Below are 19,160 nucleotides of genomic sequence, written 5' to 3'. Positions count from 1 at the left end.
TTTCCTTAGCCCCCTGATTACCCCTTCATCTGCTTTCAACTGCCAGGACCTCTCTCAGCCCAGGTCTTTCTTCAAGTCCCGCTCAAGATTAAAAGGCTTAACTCTGCCTTTCACTCTCTGAGAAGGCTGATCACATAGCAAAAATATTATTACTGAACTTCCTGAGCTCCCAGTTGATGGTGAGAGATTATACACATTAAAATTAGGAAATGAGGTAGAGATTCGTTATCTCCCATAGAACAGAAAATGAAGGCTGGTTTCTTTGGCTCAGCTTTAAAATTTTTATGAAATGTTTAAAGACCCTCCACTCAACACCTCTCAGTATGAGCCTCAGCCTTGTTAACACAAGATTTTTGTCTAATGAGCATGTATTTATCATTTCTCCCTATTCTTTTCTGAGTTTCTCTCTGGCCATAGACATTATGTATCTGTTTTATCAGGGCGGGGGGGTCTACTTTTTCTTTTAAAGATCTTAGCATTTTATTCAGTTTTTAGCTTTTTCTGGTTACATAATTCTAACATTACTACTGATTTGTATCTAGTTTGAATATGAGCTTTGGATATTCTGTAATTTTCCATCTTTGCAGTATATATGTTTTGAATCTGTGCAAAATCAAACATCAATTCATTGATGCATAGGATGGAACAAGCAACAGTCCATTGCTCTCAGTAAGGCAGGTATATGAATGGGATAAAAGGAGTGCGAGAGAGCTTGTGCCTGGACACTGTGAAGTTAAGAAGGGCTTCTTTCCTGCCTTCTTAGCTTGAAAAGGAGAGAGAGAGAGAGAGAGCTAGCTGGAAGGGGCTGGGCTACTCACTTTCCCACTTCTCAGGAAAGTTATGGTCAGTAAGTTTCTATCATTGCTAAAAAATAATTTCTCCTGAAGACAAGCTACTGCGGAGACTGCTCAATTCTTTTAAAAGCATTTAATTTTTTTTCCTATCCATTGCACAAAGTCTCATATTGTTCCCTTAATTTTGTAATGAAGACCATATAAATCTTACAGACAACAATTTCACAAAAGCGTGAATCCACTGGAGACTGGTTATGGCTGAGCCTTGTCCACGTGGAATCTAACTGTTCACCAATGACAGCACATATTTTTCTACCCAGACACGGGGACCATGAACTTTGATGATGAGTACCTGTACCAGGTACTTCTTGAATCCTATCCAGATTTGAATGAGAGAGAGTACCTGGCCAGGCACATAGAACTGTTTTTTTGTTTTTTGTTTTGTTGTTGTTGTTGTTTTTTTTTTTTTTAACTAGCCTGGAAAAGTTGGGAAAAACAAAACAACAAAAAAAAAAAAACCAACTTTGTCCAGGTTTTTATGTGCTGGTACATCAAATCCTTTTATATCTATCCAAAGGTCCATGAAAGCCAAACTTGATTATGTTTTAAGTCTACAGATTTGCTTTTCTTTAACTTTTTAAATTATTTTTATTTTAATCATATGCATGTTTTGCTTGCATGTATGTCTGTGTACAGCCCGAATAGCTGTTGCCTGTGCAGATCTAGAAAGCGTGTTTGACTGATTCGATCTGCAGTTACAGATGGTTGTAAACTGTCATGTGGGTGCCGGGAATCAAATCTGGATCTTCAGAAAAAGCAAGTGCTCTTAACTGCTGAGCCATCTTAGCCCAAATGAAAATAATACCATGATTGTTTTATTTTTGCAACCTTAAGACTCTTTTTAATTAGATATTTTACTTATTTCCATATCAAATATTATCCTCTTTTCTGGTCTCCATTCCAGAAACCCTCATCTCATTCTCCTCCCCCTGCTCCTATGAGGGTGCTCCCCCACTCACCCATACATCTGCATCTCCGCCCTGGCATTCCCCTACACTGGGGCATCGAGCTTTCACTTATCCTCTTTCCTAGAAACAGGCATTTAAATTGTGTGAGGTCTGTGTGTGTGTGTGTGTGTGTGTGTGTGTGTGTGTGTGTGTGTGTGAATACTGCATACTACTTATTTTCCTCATACCAAAATTTTGTGGTTTCTGAGGCTAGGAAATATGGAGTTTAAGCTCAGATCATATATATTGAATAGTTGGTCATGTATGTTAACAGATGTGATGTGATATTTCATTAAATGAACTAATCCGTCATCTCAAAAGTTTTCACTCAGAGACTGGAAACAGTTTTTTTGTAACACAAATCATAGGTACTTTTAGCTCATATCTTCCTGATCTAGACATCTCCCCTCAACACACACATGCTGTATTTCCCTCTCATTCCCATTGCTAATTACAGGCCAGATCAATACAAATTCAAACATTTACAGGATTTGGAGAAAGCTTGGAAAGAGAAAAAAATCAGAAATAGGACCCATTAATACATACCTCTTTTTGTTTATTGATTCTCTTTGCTTACTCTGCTTCCGTTACATAGTTTGTAGCAAACTCTACTACCCCTTCTACCACTCCTCCAAAACCGTAACTTTCATAATTCTAGCCAGCAATATATACTCATTGTGTTAGATAACCTTCTTCTTAGTACATAGGATTAAATTCTTTTCCCTCCTTAGTAACAGTAGAAATATTTAATTTGTTGGTTTTGATTCTAACCTGACCTCCCTCATTTTCATCCTGCAGAAAAATGTCACGGTCGTTCATATGAAAATGAATTTGTTTTCAATTCCAACCTGAAATTCTTCAATATTTCACCAGCACCTCTATGAGAAGACTAGGTTACACCAAAACTTAGAATCCTCTCATGACCTTGCTTTTGGAAATTTATCTCTTCTGACCTTTCAGCAGCAGGGCATGCTATGAGCTATTCAAAATATCTCTCCCTGGAATATTATATTAAGACCGTCATATTTATATCTAACACCAACTTTGGCCCAGAGACTCTCCCAAATCTGTTGCAAAGCTTCCTTGTCACCTGTTGTGGAAGCCAGACGCTACTTTTGTTTTTGTATTGGACCCTATGATGTTCTTGCTTGTAAGTTCCTGTGTGCCTTTTACTCTTTTCTCATTTCCCTTAAGGAAGTTTGGCATTTACTAGGAGCATGTGCTTTCTTAGACACTTAAGTACAGTGACAGGTAAAAGAAAAAAAATCCCTAACTGGATTCTGAAGACCCTATATTGGTAGACTTCCCTCCTTACTCTGAATACACTTGAGTTCTACAGTTGCCAATGAAAGCAAGTGCTGAGAATGTATGAAGTTAGCCTACATAACCAGTAACCCCCAAAGCAGTGGCTCTAGTTACATATGTAGCAGAAGATGGCCTAGTTGGCCATCAATAGGAGGAAAGGCCCTTGGTATTGCGAAGATCATATGCCCTACTACAGAGGAATGCCAGGGCCAGGAAGTGAGAGTGGGTGGGTTAGGAAGCAGGGCAGTGGGAGCTTATAGGGGACTTTGAGGATAGCATTTGAAACGTAAATGAAGAAAATATCTAATAAAAAATGCCTAAAAAAAGCACAACCCATATTAAGGTGTGTATAGATTTCTAGGAAGATTTGAATCATAAGATGTGATCTAAAGACATTAAAGGCATGTTTGTTGAGGGTAGGGATCACATAGGGCAATGGTAAGTTCTCTGGGTGTAGGTTAGGACATGTATATTATGCGAAAGAACAAAAAAAATTTAAAAAGGCAGTGTTGCTAATGGGCATAAAAATTAATCAAAGCAAAATAATAGAAAACAGGGCCAGTACTTGAAGGTCAGTAGTGGTTAAAATGAAACTGGCAATTGTAGGCTCATACATTTGCATGCTTAGTCCCCAGTTGATGAACTATTTGGCAATTAGAAGGTGTGGCCTTGTTGGAGGAATTGTGCCCTTTTTGCAGAAAGTGTGTCATTGGGAGTGGGATTTGAAGTTTCAAAATCCCTTTCCAGCCCCACTGTGTTTTTCTCTCAGGTTATCGCCTACAGGTCAGGATGTAAAGCTTTTAGCCAGTGCTCCAGTGCCATGCCTGTCTGCCTCCCTCCATTATGATCAAGAAGTAATTGTCTGAAACTGTGAGCAAGCCCACAATTAAATGCTTTCTTTTATTGGTCATGATGCCTTCTCCAACCAATAGAACATTAATTAAGACAAGATCATTTTAGGACATGGTAGAGATAATCTGACCTTCACCCAAGAAGCAACGGGAAGTTATTAGAGTTGTAAACAACAGTCCCTTAAATTGATTGATGTTTTGAATTTTCTAGACCATTGTAAAAAAATGAATTTAAAGTGGCAGATATAATACATTTTTTTTCAGAAGTGGATTGATGTCAATTAAAATCCAATTTACCACCTGCTCAACTGCTAATTTGCAACAGTGAACCATAACTGAAAAGAAATTACAATTATTCTGAATTATCATTTTTCAAATTTAGAAACACACATCTCAGAAGACTAGTTGGCACAGTTCAGAGGAGCCACCAGGATTCACTCATCAATTTAATACTGCATATGACCCATTCCTTCTCCTCAATGTTACTGCACACCTTCCCTGTCCTCATTCTTAGTGTTAGTCCACAATTTATCTTCATTAGAGACAGGAAGAACCAAAACAAAATTACCATTTCTTTCAGCCAAATCTACTAAATGGCCCCTTCCTCCTTTTATAAAGCAAGAAGTATATAGGTTGCTGTAGGGAAAGTTCAAGTTGCTCACATACATATTGAATCAAATCTCCTTGAGGGCAGTTTGATTTCATAACTGTAAATTTTTGTCTCTCTAGCAGTACAAATCTTGCCCTCTATACTTCATTGTGGTTATCCACATCACTTCCAGAAGTATATAACTGTGTACAGTTATTACAATTATGTATCCTGATGAATAGTTAGTTATCCTGTCCTTAATCCATCCTAATAGTACTTATAATTTTAAATTCAATTAAAATAAGAAATATTTAAAATATGTGCTGTTGTGTTCTGGCAAATGTTCAAGAGACACGTCTAAAAAAAACCAACGTATACACTCTTAAAACATGTGTTTAAAATATTTCAGGGTTACTAAATCATTACCAAAGTGTATTTCTCACAGAAATTTGAACATTGAGGTACTTAGTCTGTTTGAACATTTGGTGCTTAGTTTGTTTCCAAGATGGTATCTCTCTGCTATGCAGGCATGAATTAAGACTTAAAAGGGGCAAATTTAACTCCCTGCAGCTCTTACAACAGGCCTACCAATTGTAGTGATCACATTGGCAATTAAGTCTCAGCATATAAATTATAGGGAAGGCTTCATGTAACTGTGATAACACGTGTTAACTTCTGTGGAATAAATGCCCCACTGTGAATGATGGGAAGCTGTCCTACTTGATTTCATTAGATAAATAACTGAGAAGGAACGCTCCCCAACTTAGGTTGAACTGAGATGAACTCTAGCATCTCTCAGGATGTCTGTCTGGTTTTTAAATTACGGTCTCATAAAACTACTTCAATGTGGCTTTTATTTCAAGCATTCTATAAAAACCAAATCTTCTGAAGTTACTAGTTCAATCTTCATTTTATGTGATTTCTTAAAAGCATCTGTTACAACTGGTCAACCATGTTTTGAAGCATCTTCCTGTGATGTGTAAATGAAATGATCTTCACTCTCTTCTAGTCTAGTGGCTAGTGCTTTTTAGTTGCCCTTGCTGAACATAACATGTAAGAATGTCTCAGAGTTCAGATCTCCATTGTAGTTCTTCTTTAACTATGAACTCTTTAAGATGTGAGACAGTGCCACTTCCTAGGGTAAGTTTAGTGTAATTACTAAAACTTTTTTTTTCTCAAAATGGTTATCAGAAATTACTGAAATTAAAATGGAGGGAAGGGGACCATTAGATATTCAGCAATGTTGTACAAAATATCATATCATACAATAATTCTCTGAAATCCTTTTAGAAAATATGTTGAAATTATTGGATATACATCCAAATTGAAAAAATCATGTATAACTATAAAAAATGAAAAGTTTTGAATTACTTTAATTTACAAACAAATTTCTAGGATTACAACTACTTTGTAAACTGAAGGGTTATTATACTTAGCTGTGTCCAGAACTAAGTCAAATGATGTAGCTCATGGAATCATGGAAAACCAAATTATGAGTCCTATGAACTGCATTTTTCCTCCTTAATCTCAAAAGTTTTGTTTATGTTCAGGTTTCTCCAGGAAGAGGTCCTCATAGTTATCCAATACCAAGGACTCACCCTAAATGTACATAATCAAATAACAGCACTAAATGAAGTCCTAGGGTATATGTCTATGTATACAAATAAACACATATACACATAAATCATACATGTATACATAAAGCCATGTATATGTAAATGCAAAAACATCTATATCTACAAAAATACATGTATATAATAGATAGAGTCAAGAAAGACCCAGGAAGAGATAGAAAGGGAGATTTTAGGGTGGAAATTATGTAAATACAATATTCATGCCTGAATTTTTTAAATAAAAAATCAATAAACAAAAACAAAGTAAATACTAAAAAAGAAAGAAAGAAAATTATATTACAGCAGAGTGGCAAGCTGGCTCAGCATGTAAAAGAGCCTGTTCCAATCAAGCTGATAACCTGAGCAAGCAAGATTGTAGAAAAAGAAAACTGACTCCTGCAAGTTGGCCTCTGACCCCCTCACATGCTCTCCAATGCACATGTGATAAAACACACTTACATATAAAGTAGACCAGAAAATAAATAATAAATAAATGTAGAATAAAAATGATGAAGTCACATGAAAGCATGTCCTGTATACGAAAGAAATAGGACAGGAAGTTGGTGGATACCACACGTGATTAGACCATGACTCACTGAGTCATTGAAACACACTGCTAAAAACTACTGCTCAGAAAGCAAGGTTTCTATCGAGGTACTGCTGCTCACCAGCAATGTATCCAATAGTCTAAGAACTGAGGCAGAGATGGAAAACCAACTGGCACAATTTCAATTCTGTATAAAGTCCTCTTGTTTAACTAACACATCTTAAAAGGCTAAAGCTGCCATACACAGTGATACTTTTTTTCTTGATGGATCCTGGCAAGCTCAGTTGGTAACTACTGCAGAGTCTGATGGACACAAATGAAACTGAGGATAACTGAATTAATCAACCATATGGCAGGATATAACCACTATCAAAGAACCACAGAAATTATGGTATAAGTCCATTCCCCAAAGAGTTTTATCATTTTCCTAAAAAGGTTAGGATTCTCAAAATTGTTTCCCTTCCTTCCTTGTAAAGTCATTCCCTTTAAATAAGTACAACCTGAAAACTACAAGGTAGAGCCTATTAGGACCTAAGTAAAAATCATTCAGACAGACTTGAAAACCATATCTGTGACATGTTTGTAAGACTAACATCTCATCCCCCTATAGCCTAGAGTAGATGGTTGGTAAATATTTATTAGCCAAAATAATCAATTGTTTTTAAAAAATATGTTCTGGCTATCCAAGGATTTCAATGGTCATAGCAAGAACAATCATAGAGAATCTTCTCTGTGGCAATATTTTCTGGAAGCAGCAGATAATGATTTTTATTATAAACTTAGATTAATATTTGCATTACAAGCACATGGATTAAATGGACATCTGACACCCAGAAAAAAAATTAAAATATACAAATAATTCACTCTCCAATTTATTTTACCGATTCCCTTTGCATTGAGATTCACTGGTGGCATTCAGGTTTACTTGTAATTTTGCAGTAACTAAAAAGCCCATCCTTCCGTAAAGATCTATTAGCAGTTAATGGCTGCTAGGGGAGGGAATACCACTTTCTTCAGTGGTGAGCCCACTGATGAGTTGCTCATGCTCTAATAAGCCTCTACCATGCTCAGCCACACACAAAAAGAAGACTTTAATGTTGGCAGATACCTTTCCAGAAAGAAATGTTTGCATGGGAGAGATGGGGATGAAAGAGAGCAACAAGGAGAAACAACTATAATTCATTATATGCAATGTGTGAAGCTTAAAAAGAAATATAAGTGAATAAGAACATTGTTGATGGTACCACAATTCTATAAATTTAATAAAAACTACTTGAACAAAAAGTAAAACAGGAAGTCAAAGTCATTTCTACTATATAAGTTATCTAGTTTCCCTAAATATGTTGTAGCCATAAATTAATATAATTTAGTGTTATCATGTCTCTTAAGAAAATATCACAACTTATAAGGAAAACTCCAAATTTAAAAAGTATTTAACATATACAGTACATATTCAATCTTCATCATTTCATGAAAATTCAGCTGGATGGTACCTGAAGTATGCATGCTTTCTAGAATGCCATAGACATACAGAGATATAATAATCAAGTATTTTGTGGAGGTCTTTGATTAAAGTTGCATTTAATATTTCTTACACTGTGTTTAGTTTGGATTAGTGCTATAAAAGAAAATTCACAGTGTCCTTCATTTTCAGTTTAGATTCTATCAGTTAACTATATCTAATTATTACTGCAAATTATAATGAGAAATACAAAAATGTCATAACCAAGTGTACTGGCTAGTTTTGTATCAACTTGACACAGGCTGGAGTTATCACAGAGAAAGGAGCTTCAGTTGGGGAAATGCCTCCATGAGATTCAGCTGTAAGACATTTTCTCAATTAGGGATCACGAGGGGACGGGGGGCGGGGGGGGGGGAAGGAAGGCCACTTTTGGGTGGTACCATCTCTGGCTGGTAGTCTTGGGTTCTACAAGAAAGCAAACTGAGCAAGCCAGGGGAAGCAGGCCAGTAAAGAATACCCCTTCATGGCTTCTGCATCAGCTCCTGCTTTTCTGCCCTGCTTGAGTTCCAGTCCTGACTTCCTTTGGTACAACAGTATAGAAGTGTAAGCTGAATAAATCCTTTCCTCCCCAACCTGCTACTTGGTCATGATGTTGTGCAGGAAGAGAAATCCTGACTAAGACACCAAGGATCAATAAAAATCCATTATATGACACGTATAATAGTTTCTCTATTTTATGACTATCTATGATTATTGTTGAATATTTTCATATTAAAAATATAGAATAATTGTGTTGGGATAAGGCGTATATAACACTTTAGTTGTGAAATTTAAAAAAGTCTTTAAAATAATCTGCAATTTAAACTACTAAACATAGAGAGTATGTGCAAATAGTGAAATTATTCCACAGTAATCATATCTAGCATAGATAAGATATTTTAGACAGTATAGTTAAGGTAATATTCTTAATCATATCTTTGAAACAAAAATATGATTAATTTTAGAAGAGAAATAAAATTCTAATGCAATTATTTTGACTATCTTTACTATTATCATTGTTAGAGGGAGCAAAAACATATCTTTCATAGTCTTCTATATTTAATGTATCACTCATGCATTCAAGAGATGCAATTCTTAAGGAAAATGCTGACAAGAATGAAACTAGGTGAGTCTCCAGAACTATGGAGTCATTTCATTTACATCTTTGTACACTGTATATTGTAGGTAACTCTTGAATGAATTGGTATGGAATATACCTAAATCTTTTTTTTTTCTTTTATTGGATATTTTCTTTATTTACATTTCAAAGGCTATTCCCTTTCCTGGTTTCCCCTTTGGAATTCCCTTATCCCATCACCCCTTCCCCTCCTTCTATGAGGGTACTCCATGGGTCACTCCATGTGTACTCTTTGGTTGGTGGTTTATTCCCTGGGAATTCTGGGTATCTAGTTGGTTAATATTATTGTTCTTCCTGTGGGGTTGAAAACTCCTTCAGTTCCTTCAGTCATTTCTCTAACTCCTCCATTGGGGTCCCCGTGCTCAGTCCAATTGTTGGCTACAAACATCCGCTTCCGTGTTTGTCATGCTCTAGATAAGCCTCTCAGGAGACAGCTATATCAGGCTCCTATCAGCAAGCACTGTTCATTGCCCATGGTAAAACATACTTCACTAAAACAAAATCACAGTTAAAAATCCAAAACGGGGCTGGAGAGATCGCTTAGCATGTAAAAGTGATTGGATCTCAAACCACCTCTATCCTCAGCTATTGTGGAAGGTAAGAACTTACTCTCAAAAGTAGCCTTATGACCTCGACATGCACACTATGGAATATATGCAAATAGACACACAGCCACACACAACACCACCACCACCACACAAATACACAATACACACACACACACACACACACACACACACACACACACACACACACTGATGCCTGTACACACAAACGAATATACAATATCACTTTTTAAAAGCTTCCAATGTTCACATTCTTATTAAGTTTTTCTTTGGCACTTCTAGAAATAGTATTCTGCTCATAATTTTAATTTTGGAGAAAAACTCAGTGATTTCTGATCTCAGAGGAGGATGTTCTCATTTTTCTTTCAATAATTGTAACTCTGTTGTTTCCTGGAAACTAAATCTCCTCTTGAAATATTATGTCAGTGAGTGACACAATTATTTTGGGCTCCTCTACATGCATGTTTACCTCTATTATGTGGAAATTTCCATTATTTTAGACAGAATTTAACTCTCTGAATAGAATGATCTTGCATCTCTACCAATATTTTAGCACAATTTACAATGGGTGCAAAATTGACCATATTTCCTGCTCAAGTGGAGGTAATTAAAATAAATATTGAGGTAATTAATTTTTAATGAGCTACTTGTGATCACAAAGGTCTCAGAGGAAAAAGATCATACACAATAGATAGTTACAAACTATCATAAAGCTTTTCCTTGCACTTATGGATTAAATTATATTTTTGTTCTTTTCCTTTATATACAGAATTCTATCAATTACAATTCATTGCTGAATTTAATTTCTGCTATATTAAAATTCTTACTGGAAAAGATTTCTCCCCATTCTTTATTTCCCAGACAGTGTCAAAACAAATTCATTTTTTCAACTCTTTCTGCCATATCATAAGAAGTAACCTTTCCATGATACATGAAAATCTATCTACAGATGGACTGCTGTGATGCCTTTTTAGTGCAACGATAACCATTATCTAATTAAGATTATATTTTGTGACTCCAAGAAGGTTATTACTTCTCAATCTTTTTAAATCAATCTTTGTAAACTGATTTGGGCTTTGTTCCCATTAAGTGGTACATAGCATATATTTCCCATTTTTTCAAATTTCAACTTCCATGTTCACTGCCTTTAAATACAAAATATTTATTTGCATCATGCATTTTATGATGTACTATAACCTCCTTATATAAATAACCTTACTCTACATTCCTGAATATTCCATCTTTATCCAGAATTCTATCTTTCTTTGATTTTAAAAGTATTTTCTTCCTTCCAGTACTAATTTCTTAACTTTGCTCATAGTTATTTTTCTCAGGTTTAGTACATAAGCCTCTGATTGCTTCCCCTCTGTTTCTAAGAATATACAAGTCTTCATTTGCTAGTAATAGATTGAAATAGCAACTCACTGTTGGTATGTTCACTAGAGAGGTTCACTTCCTTCAAAGGTTCACGAACATCTCCAGATTAGTGTGATTTCACCCAATCTTTTGCTAAGCTGAATCCAAAAAATTCTTACTGGAACAAATTAGCTTTGATTTGGCTGACACTGTTTTCTTTAATTTTGATTCATTAGGTGTCTTTGCTTTTTGTTCATTTGATTGCTGAATATTATTATTCATTACTTTCCCTTATTTGAGATAGATTTCCTTTTTTTTTTTTTTGGTTTGCAAAGACAAAGGGCGTTTAATATGCAGAAACAACCCGCATGTGGGGGTCAACCATTCTTCAAAATGGCAACCCTAGACAAAGACCATTAGGCCTTCCTTTTTTTTTTTTAATTTATTTTTTATTAGATATTTTCTTTTTTTATTAGGTATTTATTTCATTTACATTTCCAATGCTATCCCAAAAGTCCCCCACCCACTCCCCCACCCACCCACTCCCACTTCTTGGCCCTGGCATTCCCCTGAACTGAGGCAGATAAAGTTTGCACGACCAATGGGCCTCTCTTTCCACTGATGGCCGACTAGACCATCTTCTGATACATATGCAGCTAGAGACACGAGCTCTGGGGGGTACTGGGTAGTTCATATTGTTGTTCCACCTATAGGGTTGCAGATCCCTTTAGCTCCTTGGTTACTTTCTCTAGCTCCTCCATTGGGGGCCCTGTGATCCATCCAATAGCTGACTGTGAGCATCCACTTCTGTATTTGCTAGGACCTGGCATAGTCTCACAAGAGACAGCTATATCTGGGTCCTTTCAACAAAATCTTGCTAGTGTATGCAATGGTGTCAGCGTTTGGAGGCTGATTATGGGATGGATCCCCAGATATGGCAGTCTCTAGATGGTCCATCCTTTCGTCTCAGCTCCAAACTGTGTCTCTGTAACTCCTTCCATGGGTGTTTTGTTCCCAATTCTAAGAAGGGGCAAAGTGTCCACACTTTGGTCTTCATTCTTCTTGAGTTTCATGTGTTTAGCAAATTGTATCTTATCTCTTGGGTATTCTAAGTTTCTGGGCTAATATCCACTTATCAGTGAGTACATATTGTGTGAGTTCTTTTGTGATTGGGTTACCTCACTCTGGATGATGCCCTCCAGGTCCATCCAGATTTCCTTGTTAGTTTTACACTTTTTCTTACATCTTCATACATTCACTCAATGTCTAAATTTGAAAATTTCTATCTTCTCCATGGATTTACTTAGTCTAACTCTAGACTACACTGAAATTACTATAAAGAAGACTCTTGCTAATTATTGAATTGTAAATGTATTTTAAAGTGTTTGTGTTCTTTCTTATACTTTCAATCTTTTCTTTTGACAGCACTCTAAAGAACCAACATGCCAATATTAACTAAGTGTGCATTTCTTACCCGTTGTGTTGGATCCAGAGACTATAATAATAAATCATACTTGACATATTTGTTTGGGATTCAATATAATGCATCTCTCAAAGACTATAAAGCTTTTATTAACTAGATGTCTAAAGTAACACCTAAAGACCTGATATTAAAAGTAACTTCTATTCTAAAGATGTTTTGGTGTTATAGATATACATCAAGTTCATTCAAACTTGAGAGTTGCTTGTTCTCAATCCAAAGTGGTTATTTAAACCTTTACATGGTGTGTGTGTGTGTGTGTGTGTGTGTGTGTGTGTGTGTGTGTAAACCAGTTAAGAAATTTGTGTGGAATTGAGAGGACAGCTTGAGAAAGTTGATTCTTTCCTTCCTGAATGCAGTTTCGGAATCTCAAACTTGGGTCCCCAAGCTTGACACAAGCACTTCATCTTTCTTAACAGTATTACTCAACTAAATGTAGATTATTTTGCAACTCAATAACACCATGAACTTTAAAGTCATGTTTTCTAGAAATAGATTTAAGTATTCCTACCTTTTACCAACAGAACTGACAATAAGAGGCCTATGATATAAACCCCATAAATAATTCATTAGTAATAATTACTGGTACTCTTATTATTCTGATTTCATAAATCTTATAAGAAAAATTAGGCAATAAAACTAAATAAACAAAGAAAAACTTCTGAACATATATATCTTTCCATACAAATGAGTAGTTAATTGTGTTGATACATTTTGTTATACTACATTCTTTTCAAAGAATTTAAAGCTATTTCATGGTACATACCTGTCCAGTCTCCTACTACTTTAAAGTGGACACCAAATGTTGCTTTGGTTTCAGTAGGACACTGAAAAAAATAAATACTAGCATCAATTCAGATTAATTGTTATACATTAGAAGAATATGATGTGATTACAACCTTTATTCTATTGCAAGCCCCCAGATCAACAACTAATGAGAAAGAGCAGGGTGTAAATGTATATGATAGATAAAGCAATGCCATTTGATCAGTAGGGCATTTGAGTTTCTCTAAAGACCCATAAATATGCATATAAACCATAAAATATGCAAATAAAAGTTAATAGAGTATTGTAGGTAACTATAAAACCTGTGAAGATTTCTGTTGAGGATTTTCTGGCCTGAATTCTGTCAGGCCTGCAGGTACCAGGGACAGCTCCCGTGGAGCACACCCAGCAGTAGTGAGTTTCACCCTGCCCCCTAATCTCCATTTTCTGTCCCACTGTTCTGTTGGGTCCGCAGTCCACCTGCCTCAGGGCAAGGCCAATCTGAAGGTGAAATGCTGTGAGTTTGACTGTGCTTATTTCACACAGCCTCCGGGTGGGTGCTGGGCTTCAGGGAAGCACCAAGACACTGCTCAGGGATGGGAAAGCACAGTCTGAGATGTGGGAAAGCTGGAAGAGTTTAGGGGGTCCTGGGATTCTCAGACTCTAGGACATCCAGGTGCTGCTAAGAGTTATGAAAGAGCAGAGAATGAAGTCAGGAATAGAGTCTGGAGACTAGTATCTAGGCTTGGCTGGTGGAAAGAAGAGCTTGGCTTATTTTAGCTGTGATTGTCCTTAGTTTGGTGGTGGTTGGATGGGAACATAGAGGCCTTCTACCAGAGAACTGAGTTGTAGTTCTGTCAGTGAAAACCTTCTACATGTTCCCTATGGTGATGGTAGATGTAACGGTCTATGCTTCTAAACTGTTTATTGACTATTTATGGTGGAAAATGGATGCACAGTCAACCTCTCAGGGGACTCAAGATTAAAAAATACCTTTGCAGGTAGGAATGTCTGGGAAGAGATTGTTATTGGCTCCAGGGACTCTAGGTACCTCATTAGCATGGAGAACTTTGTCCTGAGCCTTTGTGACCTTACCTCATGTTTCTTTATGTGCAGCGTGTGGCATAGTTTCAGGCCAGGAATCTGGCAGGGAGAGCAGGGAGTAGCCTAAGTTTTAGGTGTGTGCCCACCAAGTCTCCAGGGTCTCAGACCCATAATTCCTTACCAAGTCCTTGGCATGGTTTTGCTGTCCCACAGTATTCTGCCTGCATTCCTACACACCTACCAGTAGTGAGGACAACCAAGTAGGACCCCTGCCCCAGGCCCCTTGCTTGCCAGGTCCCCTTCAGGGTAGCAAACTGCCCTGTAAACCTGTACACTATTTTCTGACCCAAAACTCTGCCTGATTTCCTGGAGGCTCATTAGCACTAGGAACAACAAGATGGCTAAAGGCCAGCAGAAGGACATAATTAACAGGAGCCAAGGCAATTTTGAACAACCAGAGGCCAGCTATCCTATGGCAAGAAGCCCTGGATATCCTAACAGAGCAGAAGCAAAAGAAAATGACTTTAATCTAACTTTATGAAGATGATAGGGGCCTTTAAAAAGAAAATAAATTCACCCCTTACATAAATACAGGAAACCAAACAGGTGAAGGAAATTAATAAAAATGTTCAACATCTGAAAATGGAAATAGATGTAATAAAGAAAACAGAAGCTGAGGGAATACTCAGAATGAAATACCTAGGAAAGAGAACAGGAATTACAGACACAAGCATCATCAACAGAATACAAAAGTCAGAAGGAAAAAAATCTCAGACTCAGGCTTAGAAGATAGGATAGAAGAAAGTGATACATCAGTCAAAGAAAATGTTATATCTAAAATGTTCCTGACACAAAATATCTAGGAAATCTATGGCAATATGAAAGTACCATACCTAAGAGGAAGAGGAATAATAGAAGATTCTCAGCTCAAATACCCAGAAAATATTTTCAACAAAATCATAGAAGAAAATTTCCCAAATATAAAGAAAGTGATGGTTATACATATTCAAAAAGCTTATAGCATAGCCAATAGATTGGACAAGAAAAGAAAATCCTCCTACCACACAATATTCAAACATTAAGTTTACAGAACAAAGAAATAATATTAAAAGCTGCAAGAGGAAAAGGCCAAGTAACATATAAAGGTAGACCTATCAGAATTACTCATACCTTCTCAAAAGAAATGTTAAAGGACAGAAGAGCCTGGCAGATGTCTCACAGACTCTAAGAAAACTCAAATTATGATACCCAGCCAAACTTCCAATCACCATAGATGGAGAAAACAAGATATTTCAAGAAAATACCAAATTTAAACAATATCTACCCACAAATCAAAGCTTACAGAAGATACTAGAAGAGAAATTCAGCAACAAAGATAAATATCACCTCAGAGTAAGTGGCTGGAAAAAGATTTTCCAAGCAGACACAAATAAGGTAAAGGAGCTGTTCTAAGTTCTAATTTCTAAATAGACATTCAAGCAAAATCAATCAAAAAAGATGGAGAAGGACACTTCATACTCATAAAAGGAAAAAATACACCAAGATGACATCTCAATTCTTAATATCTATGCCTCAAGTGCAAAAGTACACACATCTATAAAAGAAACATTACTAAAGATTAAATCACAAATGGAACCCCAGACATTAATAGCGGGGGACTTCAACATGCCACTCTTACCAATGGACAGGTCATTCAGACAGCAACTAAACAAAGGAATAATGAAACTAACAGATGTTATGAATCAAATGGACCTAACAGATATCAACAGAACATTTCACCCAAACACAAAAAATATACCTTCTTCTCAGTGTCTCAGGAAACCTTGTTCAAAATTGACCATATAAACAGTGGAAAGCAAGTCTCAACAGATACAAGAAAACTGAAATAACCCCATGTATCTTATCAGACCACTATGGATTAAAGATGGAGTTCAACAATAGAAACAACAGACAGCATACAAACCCATGAAACATGAACAACTACTTACTGAATGACTTTTGGGTAAAGGCAGAAATAAAGAAGAAATTAAAGGCTTCCTAGAGTTCAGTGCAGATGAATGCATAGCATACCAATACGTATGGAACATAATGAAAGCAATACTAGAAGGAAAGTTCATAGCACTGAGAACCTTCATAAAGAAATTGGAGAGATCGTCATATTAACAACTTAACAGTATACCTGAAAGATCCAGAACAAAAAGAAGCAAATATCAAAACAGAAATAATAGAACTGAGGGCTGAAATCAATGACATAGAAACAAAGAGAACAACACAAAGAATAAACAAAACCAAGAGTTAGTACTTTGAGAAAATCAACAAGATAGAGAAACCCTCTGCAAAATTAACTAAAAGGTATAAAGACAGTATCCAGATTAATAAAATCAGAAATGAAAAGAGGGCCATAACAACAGACTCTGAGGAAACCCAAAGCATCACCAGGCTTAACTTAAAAACCTAAATGCCACAAAATTGAAAAATGTAAAAGAAATGGACAATTTTCTTGATAGAAACCAACTAGCAACGTTAAGTCAAGATCAAGTAAACAATTTAAATAGATCTATAACCCCTAAGGAAATAGAAGCAGTTATTAACAGTCTCCCAATCAAAAATAAGGCCCAAGGCCAGATGGTTTTAGCAGAGAATTCTACCAGGCCTTTCAAAGAAGAGCTAACATAAACACTCCTCATACTATTCCATAAAATAGAAACAGCAGGAACATTGCCAAACTTACTCTATGAAGCCTCAGTCACCTTAATCTCTAAATCACAAAAGTCTCAACAAGGAAAATTTTAGACCAATTATCTGAATATTGATGCAAAAATACTCAACAAAATACTCACAAGCCAAATTTAAGAATGCATCAAAAATATTATCTACCATGATCAATTAGGCTTCATCCTAGGAAAGCTGGAATGGCCCAACATATGAAAGTCAATCAATATAATACACCATATAAACAAATGGAGAGAAAAAAACCCATATCATCATATCAGTAGATGCTACAAAAGCATTGTTCATATTTATTTGATAGGCATTCGATTTTAAGTATGAAAAATTTACTAATGCTTACATATCAGTGAGACAAAATATTAAAATATATCTACTTAGGAATATGATTTCATTTTATATGTACCTATTAACCATCAAAAATATAAGAAAATATATTTTTGTTTTTAAAACATGAGATTAAATAAACAAAATAATTGAAATTTATATCTATGTTCATCATCTAAAGTTATTTGTAACCTAATTTCTTAAGTCAGAAAAATGATCGCAGATCACAAAATGATCAAAAGGATGTTATTAAATCATTTTGTGATCTGTCTCTGCGGCCCTTTTTTATTTTCTAGCTCCAATCTCTCACTTTTTTTTACTGTCTTCTAGCCAGTTCACTCTAAATTTAATTTAGCTGAAATTGTTATTACCTTATGTCTCAAATTATATTCTTTTGATTCTCATATATCTGTACATGGAACCAAATTCTTTCCAGAATAGGACCAAATATCACAATATCACATATTAGTCCTGCTGCCAGGTTCAATCAACTTTCAAGCCCTTTCAAATAAGTTTCCAAAGGAAACTGTCGAATCATAGCAATCTCATATTAGTTGGTGCTATATGGAAAAGCACCTACTTATTGATTGAAGTCTTGATTCCAAGCTAGTGATGCTGCTGACATAATTGAGTAAGGAGGGAAGTAACTGAATCAATTGGTTAATTCACTGATGACTGTAAAACTGCATGAGTTACAGGCACACAGGCCAAGTCAAAGAAGTTAGAGCACGGGAGGCCTAATACTAAAGGCTATGCTCTGTGCTCACATCTCCCTTTTATACATTCTACGACCTCTGGTATTATGAGCCAAAATAAACTCTTTGCTTAAGTTAACTTCTTTGGTATCCTGTCACAGTAATAAAAAAATGACTCAATAGCATGCAAATTCTCTCTTTCTTACAGTCCAAGGTCAAAATTAGTTGTTCCATCTCTATTCTGTATGGTTCAATTTCATCTATATTAATTCAAGAACTTGTCAACATTTAATACATCCCTAAACACAATTTACTTACAGTCTGGTCATTTATAACAAGTTCTCTTCCATTCAGCTGTTAACTCTTGGCAACTCTTTGAGACTTATCTCAAAGCCTGCATTTCATAAGAGCCTGAATTTCTTTGTCAAAAAATTCTTCACTTCTCTGAACCTAAAAGATTTGTGTAGCTTTTGTATACCCATTTCATTTTACAGTCTGTGATAGTTTGTATACCTTGTCCATATGAATATGTTTAAAATGTTTAGAAAACAAGATGTAGTTCAAAAGTATCGTTACATATTCTAAAAATCTATAATATATTATACATACAGGGTGGAAGGTGGAAAAATATTAGTTGAATGGAGTATCACTTGAATAAAATATTAAAGAATGAACCTGAGAGAAAAATATGGACTTCAAATGTATGTCTCTCTTCCATGGCTTCTTCATCTTCTAAACACAAATTTATTGGAGTTTCAAAATATTCTAGATACTGTGATAGGAGAACATATAATTTCACAAATGAGAAATATTCAACAAGCATGAGAAAGGACAGTGAGTTAGGAGCACAGAGTC

The 19,160-nt window shown here is 35.8% G+C and overlaps 1 protein-coding gene across 7 annotated transcripts in view; it reads right to left on the bottom strand.

Moving 5' to 3' along the window:
• Positions 1-19,160, bottom strand: part of Nox4 (NADPH oxidase 4) — a 154,281-nt gene that overhangs the window by 46,180 nt on the left and 88,941 nt on the right. For all 7 annotated transcript variants that reach the window (XM_006508012.2, XM_017322347.2, XM_011241854.3 and 4 more), the window contains one exon: positions 13,514-13,574. In XM_006508012.2, the coding sequence (XP_006508075.1) occupies positions 13,514-13,574 (61 nt within the window). The remainder of the gene's footprint in view (positions 1-13,513; positions 13,575-19,160) is intronic.

This window comes from Mus musculus, chromosome 7 (assembly GCF_000001635.26).
Source record: "Mus musculus strain C57BL/6J chromosome 7, GRCm38.p6 C57BL/6J".
In the NCBI taxonomy this organism is placed as follows: domain Eukaryota; kingdom Metazoa; phylum Chordata; class Mammalia; order Rodentia; family Muridae; genus Mus; species Mus musculus.
The sequence above is the reverse complement of the archived record's forward strand: the minus strand, read 5'-3'. Positions and strand labels throughout refer to the sequence as shown.